The 14061-nt window shown below is 41.9% G+C and overlaps 1 protein-coding gene across 1 annotated transcript in view; it reads left to right on the top strand.

The window, feature by feature from the left end:
• The window catches only part of PDZD9 (PDZ domain containing 9), a gene marked incomplete at its 5' end in the record, with an annotated part of 200795 nt that overhangs the window by 74459 nt on the left and 112275 nt on the right, over positions 1–14061 (top strand). The window contains one exon of the mRNA XM_086939739.1: positions 13490–13670. Within this exon, the coding sequence (XP_086795865.1) occupies positions 13490–13670 (181 nt within the window). The remainder of the gene's footprint in view (positions 1–13489; positions 13671–14061) is intronic.

Below are 14061 nucleotides of genomic sequence, written 5' to 3'. Positions count from 1 at the left end.
TAATCCTAAAGATTTTGGGGGAGAACTCAAGACAAATGGTCCTAAAGAAATATAAAAAACGGGGCAAAAAAGCATCTTAATCAGATTACAGCGGCCGCCTATAGTCAGATGTAAATTATCCAGTCGGGCCAACTCCTTCTTAGTTCAGGAAATCAATGGGTTTAGGTTGATATCAACGATGTTTTGTAGTTTGGCACTTATTGTAATGCCTAGGTATACGGCCTCCTCCGTCACTCTTGAGTCTCCCATCACAATCTTATTGTTAAGCACAATCTGGGTTTTGTTGGAGTTCAATTTATATCCAGACACTAATCCAAATAGGCGTGCCTCTTCTTCTATCACATGTAAGAAAACAAATGAGAACCCAGTCGCTTTTTGGTTCTGCCACTTATTTTATTTTGGGCAGATTTTTACACCCTATTGTATTTAATCAATGGGTGTTTTGATTATTTCTTTAGAAATACAAGTTGCTTCACTTGGATAATTATTTATAGAAGTCTGAGGACTTGCTTTGTCATACACAACATGGTATTCGTTATATACAAATTTTTACATTTAACACAAAAAAAAACAATTGTGATACAACTATACATAGACAATTATGCTGTACAATTTACATTTTACATAAAACGAGGTGTAGACTGTACCCTACTAACGGATTTCAACACCAGACCTTCCTCAAGTGTCTTTGGTATATTTATGGTCTGATATCGCAAGGGCAGAGTTTGCAAAAATTATTCTGTTGACTGAAAGAGTAACTTAATGTATAACACCCTTTGCGCTAAAGCAGTTCGTCTACTGGAGTGAACAAAGGTAAGCCGACGCGTTTCCAAGCCTGTGTCTTGATCGTCAGGCTCTTCTTCAGGGCTTTTGTTAGTGGGTACCTATGTAAAAACAATATGGGACACGTTTGAAAAAAGGAACCTCTCTCTTGTGCTGGGAAAGTGCCTTAAGTCAATTGCGCTCGTTATTACCTTTGCGGGGAAAGGAGTCTGAGTCTGTCTTGATCACGACTTCTGACTGACAACTCGTTCTGCAGAGGTAAAGGGCACACTTTATGTCTAATTTCCATATGTGTACAACATGTATGATGTCACTGTTGTTCTATTAGAGATAAAAACGTCAGGACTTCTATTTACCTATTTTTCTTGGTTGTGGTGGCCGTGATTCGTAGTCTTTTTTTATATTTTTAAATCAGGTGTTGTTAAAGCGGCGGCGGCAGGGTCTATGTAAATGACAAAGTGTAAAGATTTCTGTAATTCGAGCATTTCGACCTTTACGGGACTAGTTTGCTCGATTCACCCTTTGTAATAGTTACCTACTTGGGGTTTCAGCCCGCAGGCTGGCCGCTGCTCTCCTAATTCTGACTGCGTCTGTATTCTTTCAACTAGATTTTGGTCGTGTTTGCTGCAAAAACGAGAGGGATAGACCCTGTCGCTGCTGCTTTAACAACACCTAATAGAACAACACTGACATCATACATGTTGTACACATATGGAAATTAGACATAAAGTGTGCCCTTTACCTCTGCAGAACGAGTTGTCAGTCAGAAGTCGTGATCAAGACAGACTCAGACTCCTTTCCCCGCAAAGGTAATAACGAGCGTAATTGACTTAAGGCACTTTCCCAGCACAAGAGAGAGGTTCCTTTTTTCAAACGTGTCCCATATTGTTTTTACATAGGTACCCACTAACAAAAGCCCTGAAGAAGAGCCTGACGATCAAGACACAGGCTTGGAAACGCGTCGGCTTACCTTTGTTCACTCCAGTAGACAAACTGCTTTAGCACAAAGGGTGTTATACATTAAGTTACTCTTTCAGTCAACAGAATAATTTTTGCAAACTCTGCCCTTGCGATATCAGACCTTAAATATACCAAAGACACTTGAGGAAGGTCTGGTGCTGAAATCCGTTAGTAGGGTACAGTCTACACCTCGTTTTATGTAAAAAGTAAATTGTACAGCATTATTGTCTATGTACAGTTGTATCACAAATGGGTTTTTTTTGTGTTAAATGTAAAAATTTGTATATAACGAATACCATGTTGTGTATGACAAAGCAAGTCCTCAGACTACTATAAATAATTATCCAAGTGAAGCAACTTGTATTTCTAAAGAAATAATCAAAACACCCATTGATTAAATACAATAGGGTGTAAAAATCTGCCTAAAATAAAATAAGTGGCAGAACCAAAAAGCGACTGGGTTCCCATTTGTTTTCTTACATATTATCGTGTCCTACCCAGCGCTAAACCGAACACAACCCCTCCTTTTCCTCAATCTTCTTCTATCACAGGCATGGCTAGATAGGGGTCTCTAGTGACAAGCGCGATATCATTGGCGTATGCCAACATTTTGGTGTTATAGCTACGTATTTGAATCGGTGGTATAGATACACACTTGTCCAACCACCGAATAAATGGATCGATATATATCGTGAACAAAAGAGGTGAGCAAGGGCATCCCTGCCTAGTTCCTCTCGTGATCACAAAGTTCTCTGACAGGAGCCCATTAACCAATACTCTAGCGCTCGGCTTATTATATAGCCTTTGAGTAGCCATGATGAATCTGTTATTAATTCCACAATGAGACATTGCCGCCCATAAAAATCTCCAGGATACCCTATCAAACGCTTTCTCCGCGTCACGGAGGATAAGCGCCATAGGGTCTCCTGTTGACTCCGTATAATCGAATAGCGAGATCACCCGTTGAACATGGTCAGTTGTTGACCATCCTGGTATAAACCCATGTTGATATTTTGAGACTACTTTATTTATTATTGGTGCCAGTCTAGCTGCTAGAAGTTTCGAGTAAATTTTTGAGTCCCCATTGATCAGAATAATTGGGCGATATGAACCTAGATCGAGCGGATTTTTTTTTTTTCCGGAGGACCACAATCTTAGCTTCTGACCATGAGCTGTGGGGGGTCCCTCCCTGAACTATATGAGCAAATAAAACCATCATTATTGTTTTTAATTGGTCAGCAAATTTCAAATAGAACTCTGATGGAATCCCGTCCAGCCCTGCTGCTTTCCCATTATTTAGCGCATTTAAAGGGAGCAGGATCTCATCCCAGTTAGGTAGCTCATCCAGCATTTCCTGATCTTTCTTCTCGAATCTAGGCCCTGGATTTACATCCAAATATAAATCAGGATCCCCCAGCCCCACTATGGGTTCTGTATAGAGGTCTTAATAGACTCTCTGAAACGAGGCCCTTACTTCGGCTGGTTCAGATTTTAAGCCTAGTCTGGGGTCCTGAATTTCTTTAATAGTGCTTGCTGATGCCTCTTCTCTAGTACGCACCGCCAGCTGATGCCCAACCAGTTCGCTCAGCTCATACACTTTCTCCTTATTAACTGATGCTTTAATGATGGCTTTTTCCACTATTATTTCTGTGATAAGGTTTCTCGCGATGGCTACCTGAACCAATGCATTATCCAGCACCTGGCCCTGTTGAGCTGCAGCGATCAGATCTTCCTTGGCTTTACCCAAGTTATGATCTAGTACTGCTAGGAGGCGTTTCCCTTCCTTATTAGACCTGAGCGAGAATTGCAGTGTCTCGCCTCTTATGCCCGCTTTAAGAGCATCCCACACTATTGCTACGGGTGCAATTCCAAGGTTATCTGCTATAAAACCCGGGATCCACCCCCTCATGTGTTGACAGTAGTTTTCATTCTTTAACAAAGCCCTTTCAAACGTCCAAGTCATGATCGGACGATTATTCGGAGTATAAAATAGATTCAAAATTAAAGGATTATGGTCCGACAATAAACGCGGTAATTTATCTACCGTACACGCAGCTTTCAATGAGTTTGACATAAGCATGTAATCTAGTCTTGCATGTCGCGAGTGTGGATATGAATAGAACGTGAAACCAGGGTCTCCACTATGATTATGTTGCCACACATCTATTAGTCCATGTACCATACACAAATCTTTTAGCGCCCGAAAAACTCTAGGTTTCCTACCATGATATTTAAATTCCGGCCCCATTGTCCAGTCCCCAGGGAGATGTAAATTAAGATCCCCGCAAACTATGAGAGGTAGGGGCCAATGAGTTAGAAACATATGTGAGCGTCTCTGGTTCATCACAGACACTCCCATAAATGGTGCAGATTGTCATTTTATTTAGCCCCTTATTATACTTGCATTCGGTGATTGCCCATCTACCGAATTTATCAGAAAGTAGTCAAATTGGAGCCCCCACCTTTTGCTAAAATTGCCACCCCCTTAGTTCGGACTCCCTGTGTCGAAGCGGTGATAAGGTTATACCCCAGTGATTTCAATAAGTAATGCTGCGAACCTTCAATATGGGTCTCTTGTATACAAACGATATTAGCTTCCATTAATTGTAGCCCCACTGCCACCTTCTGCCTTTTTTTGATATCATTGAGGCCACAGATATTTAATGAAGCATTTTTTAACTTATCCATAATGTCATAAATGTTGTTGCCATTTGCCTTGCGTCATATCCTTGTCCTAGTCTCAAACTTATCTGACTTCACAGTAACGAAGTCTTTTCTACCCTTCATGTGCTTGAGATTTCTTGGTCCTATACTACCCCCCACCTCTCCCTCATCCCACCCTTGATTCCCTCCCCCTTACCATCCCATGAGGCATCCTAGGTCCCTGGTCCTAAGTGTGGGCACCCGTATGGTCAGATCGCCACATCGGACCCCGCGGCCTGGGCAGGTTTATGGAATACGGTGTTTCCCAAAGCCTTTATACATATTCATATATCATTTCAAAATCTGCTTTGTAAGCTTAGGTTATTCTCCACCCCGCTCGTCCCTTCTAGTAATTCCCCATGCTTCCACACTTTAGCTCTAAAGCTGTTTAAGACAGCTAAGTTCATAGACCATTTCCTTCTACAGTTCCTTTATGTGTTTTTTTGTTATTTTTTGTTATTTCCCTGAGTTTCGTGTCCCAGTCTCTGAAATTTCCATGTGTTTTAGTGTAAATTGCAGCAAAGACTGTACCCCAAGTGTCGCAGTCCTCCAAGTGTGGTGCGATCCCCACTGGTAAACAGATTGGTAAAATTCTGTGTTTCTCATGAGGGGTGGTATTAGGAAATACTGCCTCGATTTGAGTAATTTTTTGAGCTATCCAGAATGGAATTTGTTCCAGTTTTGCGGGTAATTTACCAACGACCGAATGTAGAGTCTGTGGTGTCATTTTATTTGTGTTCCCCAGGTGGGGGGGGATGCTGTGGAATCATTATTGCTGGTTGGACTGTAAGAGTCCGCATGCCATATTGAACCAATTGTTTTATAGATTTTGAGCAGCTCTTTTAGTTGAGCTCGTAGTTCCACATCTGTCATTATATTAATTTCAGGATGTGGTGTGTAGCTGGCTAATACCGGCCATGTTGCTCCTGGTCCACCTAGTGGACCGAGGCTGGTAATGTTATTTATATGTTTTAGGGCGCCTTTAAACCAGAGCGCGTGTTCCTGGTAAGTTAGTGGAATTTCAAAATCCTCGGAGGAATGTATTCCTCTGGTGGTTCATCTTCTTTGTAGAAGTGAAACACTTTTGTTACTAGATTTGCTTCAGGGAAGACTATCCATGAATAGAATACCTCTGCCTGGTGATATTCATGTGCTTCTATCACAAAAACTACCCTACCACCTCTTCCTGATAGGCCATTTCGTATAAGTTTTATAGTGATGTCTTTTCTTAAATTTTCTGGAATGCTTATAGCTTCCCCGTCTCATTAAAACCTGAAATGTTAAGAGCTGCATCGGCTTGATCAGCCGCAGCTCCACCGTTCTTGGTGTTGTTATCCCCGTTTAGGGACATTTTTGTTTAATGAAAGTTTGCAGAGCAAGTATCAAGGAAACAAAGATAAGATGCACAATATTTTGGAACAATGTATCCTTCAACGTTGAACAAACCAAAAACTAATACATAGGATTTTTTGTCCTACTCAGCTATGGCAGATATTATCCTTTGACCCACTCCAGACGTCTATTGGAGTATTACGGAAAAAGGGAATATCTGAGAAAAGCATGACTGAGTTACTTTAGTATCTAGCGTTAAATTAGTGCGTTACCAAACGTCGGGCGCCATATAGTGTAGTTCCTATATTCTCAATAGGCTCTGGCCATTGGAATAATATATCCTATAGATTTGACGTAGGACCTATGTCAATAGGTCTCTATCGAATATACTAAACCTAATAGTGAGTGCCAGCTAGCTCAGAGATCACTAGAAACTTTCTTGAATACACAATAGGGATTCGTTTCTGACAACCGCATAAACATGACAACTTTGTTTCCCAAGAATAAGAATATATCTCTCAGAGTCGTGGAAACGATTGATAACTAGTTCACTCAGTCAATCGCGCATGTTTCGTTTCTACAGAGTTGCAGAGAAATAGAGAGATGGGCGTTTTCAATAAAAGGTTTATTGAACAGTCTTCTTTCTCATGCAAGAGAGGTGAACTGCTTCAATCGTTAGGCAAAATGCAAAGTATAATGTGTACAGCGAGAATAGTATTATGAAATAATACTGTAAGAGCATTGTATGGTTTCTAAGCCAAATAAAAATACACACATAAATAACATAGACTAAAATACTCAACTGGTGCTTCTAAAATACGCCTACCCCAATGTACTGAACCTAAGTCTAGTACAAGGGAAGAAGTAAGTGTTGTTTATCATAGGTTGTAATTCTTGCCACGAATGTACCAACGGTTTCTCTAGGTTCTAATCAGCTCCATACCTTATTAGAATGAAGGAGACCTGGTATCTCTGTCTCAGGACTCGATTCCCAACACCCCGCAAGGTGAGCCGGAAACACTGGAGCTGGATTCTCGCCAGAGAAGGGCATCTTCCTGATTAGTGCGTCAGCTGGAGAGTCGGCTTCCTTCGGCACTTGCTATAGCGAGCTGCGTCAGGCAAGTAGGTCTTCGAACTGCTCCGAACCACCGTATCTTGCTATAGCAAGTGAATGTATATTTATACCTTGAAGGTGTTTATGAATGCCATAGTTTGACGTAAAGTTGGGCATATGAACGTCATGATTGAACCCCTGGGGAATAGTTGTTCATGCATAATGAGTTTCTTGGAGAAATCAATATCCAGGCTAGGGGAAGTCCCTTCTGCTTCAGAGTCTGGTTTTCCAAGAAATCGTTGTGACGTTTGGTGAATGGATGGAAGTAGACATGCCTGTATTTGGATAGCATGGGCTATGCCTAAATAAGGGCTTGATTTCTTATGCCTATATAAGGGCAATGTGAATTATACCTATATAAGGGCAGGAATCAGGAAAATTCAATCGGAACCTAAAACGCCACACAACAGCAGGCAATGACGCAATTGTTGTTCAACTTGGGTTTCTCAATAAATGTATTCAAATCTCACCTGGTGCCTTCTCAGCGCAGCCTGTTCATAGGGGCAATACTGGACACTACTGTTTGTCGACCTTTCCGACCTCCACAGAGGATTCTCGACATTCAGGAGATGATTCCTTTGTTTCACGATGAAGAAGTTGTTCCAGTCCTGAAGGTCCTATGCCTGCTCAGTTTGTTCTCTTCCTGGATACTGTTGGTCAGTCACGCACCCTGGCACATGCGGACACTCCAGTGGTGCCACAGCAGGCAGTGGTATCAACACAATGGAGATCTCAGGGAGAACATAAGAATCTCCAGAGACACTGCAGCGGAGCTGTCTTGGTGGAGTGTGCTGGGCAACCTGTGTCAAGAAAAGCCCTTTCAGTCTCCTCCTCCGGTGGCCACAGTGATCACGGATGCCTCCACTCTAGGGTGGGGGCTCATCTGGGGGATTTAGAGGTCAAAGGTCTTTGGTCTCCAGAGGAAAGTTTGCTTCACATCAACCTTTTGGAATTGCGGGTGATTAGTTTGGCACTAAAGGCCTTCCTTCCTTTCCTTATGCGGTCAGTCAGTTCAGGTCCTGAAGGACAACACTACTGCAAAGTGTTACATCAACAAACAGGGAGATGTTGGGTCATATCGTCTCTGCAGAGAGGCTCTGCGAATCTGGTCCTGGGCTCAGGGCCATCAGATTTGTGTAATGGAAAATCATCAGGCCGGTGTGCTAAACGTTTGTGCGGACAGTCTCAGTAGGCATTACTCAGCCGATCACGAGTGGTGGCTTTATCCTGAGGTGGTCCATCTCGTCTTCAAGATGTGGGGATTTCCTCGGTTGGACCTTTTTGCCACTCGCAAGAATGCGCACTGCCCATTGTTCTGCAGTCTCCAGTTTCCGATGCAGGGAGCGTTGGGGGACGTATTTCAGTTGGATTGGAGTTCGCAGCTCCTATACACATTTCCCCCATATCATTGATTTCTCGAGTTCTGAGGAAGGTTCGCCAAGACCGTAACCAAGGGTTATTGATCGCTCCGGATTGGCCAAGAAGGGTGTGGTACACAGATCTACTTCACCTCTCATCGCACCGACCGCTCCATCGCCCACTCAGGGCAGACCTCCTCTCGCAGTCCCAGGGGCAGGTCCTACACGCCCACCTCCAGAGCCTGCACCTTCATGTCTGGAGATTGAACGGGGCAACCAGAGTTCTTTCTCTCTCCCACCGGATATGGTGGATGTTATTTTATCATACAGGAGACACTCCACCAAGTGTATTTATTCCTCCCGGTGGTCCAAATTTGCGAAGTGGTGTGGAGAGAGGTCCATTGATCCTTTGAAGGCACATTTGTCTGATGTGCTGAGTTTCTCTCTTTCCTTGGCTCAGCAGGGTTGTGCTGTGGCTACAGTTAAAGGTTATTTGTCGGCTTTCATTTGTTTGCCGGACCAGCCGTCTTTGGTTGAATCTCCAGTTGTTATGAGGTCCATTAAGGGCCTAACCAATAAGTTTCCTCCCACTCCTTTCATTATGCCTCAGTGGGATTTGAATCTTGTTCTTATGTTTCTGATGGGTTCTCCTTTTGAGCCTCTTCATAGTTGTCCTTCGAGGCTTCTTTCCTTCAAAACTGTCTTGTTGATTGCTATTACCTTGGCCAGGAGGGTAAGTGAGCTTCAGGTTCTTAGTTCTAAACCTCCATTCTTTACCATTCATACAGAAAAGATGGTTCTTAGGACCAGGGCTGCTTTCCTGCCTGAGGTGGTCACTTCTTGTCCATTTGAGACAGCCTATTACCTTACCTACCTTCAATCCTCCCCCTCACCCTTCCAAGGAGGAGAAGAGACTTCATCGTCTTGACCCTAAGAGTGCGGTCAATTTTTACCTGGACAGGACCAGGGATTTAAGGCTGGATGATCAGCTCTTCCTGGATTACATTGGACGGATAAAAGGAAAAGCTGACCACAAACAAACACTCTCCAGGTGTATCATCTTGTGTATCAAGATCTGCTACGCCCTGGCCAAGAAGGAGCTGCCTGAAGGTATCAGAGCTCATGCCACCAGAGCGAAGTCATCTTCTGCTTTGGCTAGAGGTGTTCCTGTTGTTGATATTTGTAAGGCAGCAACATGGGCCTCCCTCCACACCTTTGCGAAGCATTACCGCTTGGATTCTGAGGTTAGGAGGGACGGCCATTTTGCATATTCTGTTCTGCAAGATTTTTTGGTATAGTCAGGTAGACACCCTCCTCCGGGAGAGGAATGGCTTTGGGATTCAATTAAAAAAGTGAGGAATCCACAGAGAGATGTATCTATCAGAAGAACAAGTTACTTACCTTCGGTAACGCTTTTTCTGGTGGATACAGTATCTGCCTGTAGATTCCTCAATGACCCACCCACCTCCCGTTGTCCTCTTGTTTCTACCAAAAAAGTTATAACTGTTTGACATGAATGTTTTTAATTTGTAGTTTTCATGCTTACAGTTTGCTGCTAGGAAGTGCTTTGTTTATTGTTTTTTTTCTACAATCTGTTGATGTATATACTATGTGTTTTTGTATATATATTATGTATACTGTGTATACTTGTGAAAATGTTGTCAGTCCGCCCGTTTGCCTCGATGGCACGGAAAAAATGGGCGGAACTGACGTCAGCACGCCGACGAGGTCTTCTTATGGCCACGTTGACGCCATACGGAGTTGCGAGCGGAGCCGTGCTATTATGAAGTCCTCGTCAACGTGGGATAGCTAGGAAAAGAATTTCTGCGGAGTGCTGGCACAGGGGTAATTCAAAAGGTGAGGAATCTACAGGCAGATGCTATATCCACCAGAAAAGGCGTTACCGAAGGTAAGTAACTTGTTCTTCACTACCATCTTTTCGGAATCTCCTGCTCTTGTTTTATGCCTTTGCCCGATGGGGATGAGCTCATTACAGTATCATATTGTGCTATAGTAGCGTTTGAAGGGCACTTTCCTACCGTAGCCAAGCTTCAAAACTTAAGTAACTGCTTCATTTTTTATGTGTGGTTGAACATTGTTTGCTGAGTATTAGCCTATTGCTAGCATGTTTTGATGTTGTTTGTGAGGTTAGGAAGTGTGCTTTAATCATGTGGCAGCATGCAGGTAACAGACCATTATTGAATGAGGTAAGATGAGTAAGAGTGAGAGAGGTAGGAAGACAATTTGTGTATACAAACCAGTAGATCTTGTAGCCTGAAATAAGCTGGAATCGTGTTTTACAGAAAAGGCAGGTCTTCATTGCTTCTTAGAATTTTAGGTGATTGTTGATTATCCTTATGATTTTGCAAAATGTGTTCTAGAGGTTGACTTTTTGTACAGAAAAAGATCTCCTATTAATCCAAGTTATTTTGAACCGGGGAATAATTGAGGATCAGGTCCTGCTGGAGCTAAAGTTCACCTTTTGACTGTAGAGACTGAGTGGACAGTAGAAAAATAGATCTAGTACCATTAGTTGCTGATGGGTTCTTTTTGTTGTTCAAGTATCTTTATTGCTTATCTAAAAAGAAATACTTTTTTAGTACAGTAGCAATACAGCAAATCATAATTAAATAGATAATAAATAGTAACAAAGAGTTAAAAAAAAAGAATTATATTGCCAAAAACTACTAAACTGGGATGAGAGAAATGACAAAATTATCATCCTAAAATGATCAGCTAAATATCATGACCAATAATAAATATTAATAATACATAAAATATTGAATGTAGATCCCAGAAGTATAGAATAAATGAGGCAACAACATATATCACAGCAGAGACATATGTTCGTAGTATTGCTTAATAGATAAGAAACATCAGCGAGAGAAAAATGAAAGCAAAGAAAAAGAAAGAGAAGAAAGAGTACTAGAGAAAAGGGGGAAGAAGGAAGGGACACCTGCTTCATCATAAGAAAATAAATTAAGAAATGGAATCAAAGGGATATTGAGCAACCAACCAAGTTCATATAGTTCTTATTAGAAATTGAAGATGAATAATGCTTCTTTTCAACAAAAGTATGAGCTCCACGAAGATTTAAAACCCATGCCCACCAGGTATTATAAGAGAGGAGATGAAAAGATTTCCATTCTGTGAGTATAAAGGATAAAAATAAGTCTTAAGAGCTCCAAATCCGTATAACCAAAGTTAAAGGAACAACTGTAGGCCATGGACCTAGCAAAATCATAGGTAAGGAGAGAACTATAGATGTATTAAAGATTACTGATAAATGTTTCTGTATCGGGCTCTAAAAAATGTTTTATAGCGTACATTCAAAAAACTTATGTTAATGGGTGCATGGTACCAACTACAGTTCCAACAAAGATCACAATCTCGTAACTTCAACTTATGTAAAAAAGCACACTTCTTATTTTCGTTTCCGCGTTAGAAACACTTGGTGAAAGAGTTTTAAGATCATTACGAATTGCAGCCACCTCTACCTGATGTAAGTCAGTGTTCTTTTTGGTACTTTGTGCAATATCATGAACAGTATTGAGCTTAAGTAAAATCGCATCTAAAGTTGAGGCAGACTCAAGACTACCCTTAACTGGTAAGTCCAGACTACCATTAGTTGCAGATGGGTTCTTTGAAAGCGATTATTATTGTGGCGGGTACAGGGTTTTGAGAGCAGGTGTAATATGGTAGTCTCATCTCCGGTTTAGGATTTGTTGTAGTCTGATGCTTAGGTTTTTGGGGAATCTAAGGTAGAGCCCGTTGGCATAGTCAATACATGACAGCATTACCATTCTGCAGTCCTGGACCTCATAAGGGAAGCCCAGGTGAGGAAAGAGGCAGTGTAATACTTTCATGTTGTTTGTGATTAGTCATCATGATGTGTTGTTAAATTGTTTTACCTGTCGAGAAAAACTCTGTATGCACGCTGGCACTATAGAAAGGGAACAGGTGGGGCCTGGGTTGCTCTTGTATCTCTTATCCCTACCCTATTCTCCTGCTATTTTAACGGCTGGATTTTTCATCTAGTGAAATTAGGCCTGGTGGTCCCGCACCATTAAAAAACAGGTGCAGGGATTCAGCTCCACGCAACTTATCAAGCCTCAGTAGGTAGCAACAATTATCTTAAGAGCTGTGCAAAAACCACACCATTTTCCCTTCAGAACATGAGTGCTGGTTAGTTTGAGAATCAAGAGTTCCCATTTCTCTTTTTAGCCAGTCATGGTGGCCTTCGGGTTATATCTTCTCTTCAAGAGCTCCTGGCATGCCTTAATGTTAACATTCACAATGTGCATTAACTGAGTCATTTTCCTTTTAGTTCCAGTCCACGCGGCTGGGGGAGTGGACACATGTCATGGGACCAGTAATGATTCCAAACTGGTGTTTCACAATGTGTTTGTAATGAGCTAACTAGTAACAAGAGTTAACTGGTACCAAGAGTTGAAATAGTACATCATAGAGTACACTCATTTGATACCACAAAATGGTGGGGGCCTGTTCCTTGTAAGTGGCTGATCGTAGTCACATTTTCTCTGATGACTTGACTCTAAATCCAGTTCTTCACTGGTTTTATGTCATAGCAGTGAAAAACAGAAGTCGTTTTACACTGCGGCAGCATCACCAAGAGGCGTTCTATCTTTCCTGGTCTTCCCTTGCCTCTCTTGCACATCTCTAGGGACCCCAGTAAAACTCCGCAGGCCCTCAGCTGACAGTAGACTGCAGACCAAGGTAGCAATGAAACTGATGAAGTGTGTTACCCCCAGTCTCACCTGAAGAGCAGAGTGCATGACTTCAGGTGGGTTGATATAGCAAAAGGCCGAGATATTGGTTGAGAACACGGTCTCAGGTTCCAAGTAACATCATAGAACACTGGAGCTTTATATGTTTATATGATGTAGCTTGGAACCTCTCAGTGTAAAACAGTCCCATAATGTACAGCTACTAATATTTCTATATAGCGTGTGCAAGATAAGAGGTAGTGAACAATAGCAGTATTCTCTTTGTTTTGAGGAGAGTATTTTTAACATGCCTTTGAGCCTGGTCTAAAGGTTTAAACAGAACTTGCATTTTGAATGGGTAACCCGATGTTTTAGGTAACTGGTGGAGAGATAACTTAGCTTCTGGTTCCTTATTGCACTGCATTGCTGCACATTGTTCCCGATCGCCATTCTAAATGTATTGGTTGAAATGCATATTTTTATTGTTATATGTACCCTTTTATTTCTACCAGGAGATATTTTGATTAAAATCGGACATGCTAATGTGCTAGGGTGCACACTTCGAGAAGTCAGACGTTCGTTAGCCAATACTCCTGTTGGAACTGGTCTCCAGATCATGGTTTACAGAGACCTTGTTGATCTCCCAAAAGAATGGGAAGATGAAGCTGATTTACATCCTGAACCTCCACAAAGGTAAGTCACGTTTAAAACATGTAGCGTGCTACAGGTTTGACAGGAACTTTTAGCGTACTAAATCATAGCATTTAATGGCTCAGCAGTTGAACACTACTTGCTTACTAGCAACATACTCAGGGCAGTCACTCAAACCTGAAGTAATTAGATCACGTTCATGAATGACAGAGCCACTCCTTAGCAAACATCCTTTTTCCGTGACGTTCCAAGACTTAGGCCTACTCTCTTAGACATGGCTTCCTTGTTAGATTTTATTGTTCAGTGACGTTTATTTTTTTGAGTGAACTCTTAAGGGATGTCTCAAGGGCCCCTTTTCTACATTTCAATTCCAAATCCTTTCCTATATCCATGGGGGTCACATTTTTGGGAGTAGCCAATGCAACATTTACAA

Source organism: Lissotriton vulgaris, chromosome 10 (assembly GCF_964263255.1).
Source record: "Lissotriton vulgaris chromosome 10, aLisVul1.2, whole genome shotgun sequence".
NCBI classification, from domain to species: domain Eukaryota; kingdom Metazoa; phylum Chordata; class Amphibia; order Caudata; family Salamandridae; genus Lissotriton; species Lissotriton vulgaris.
Note: the sequence above shows the minus strand (reverse complement) of the source record. Positions and strands in the feature narration are given on the sequence as shown.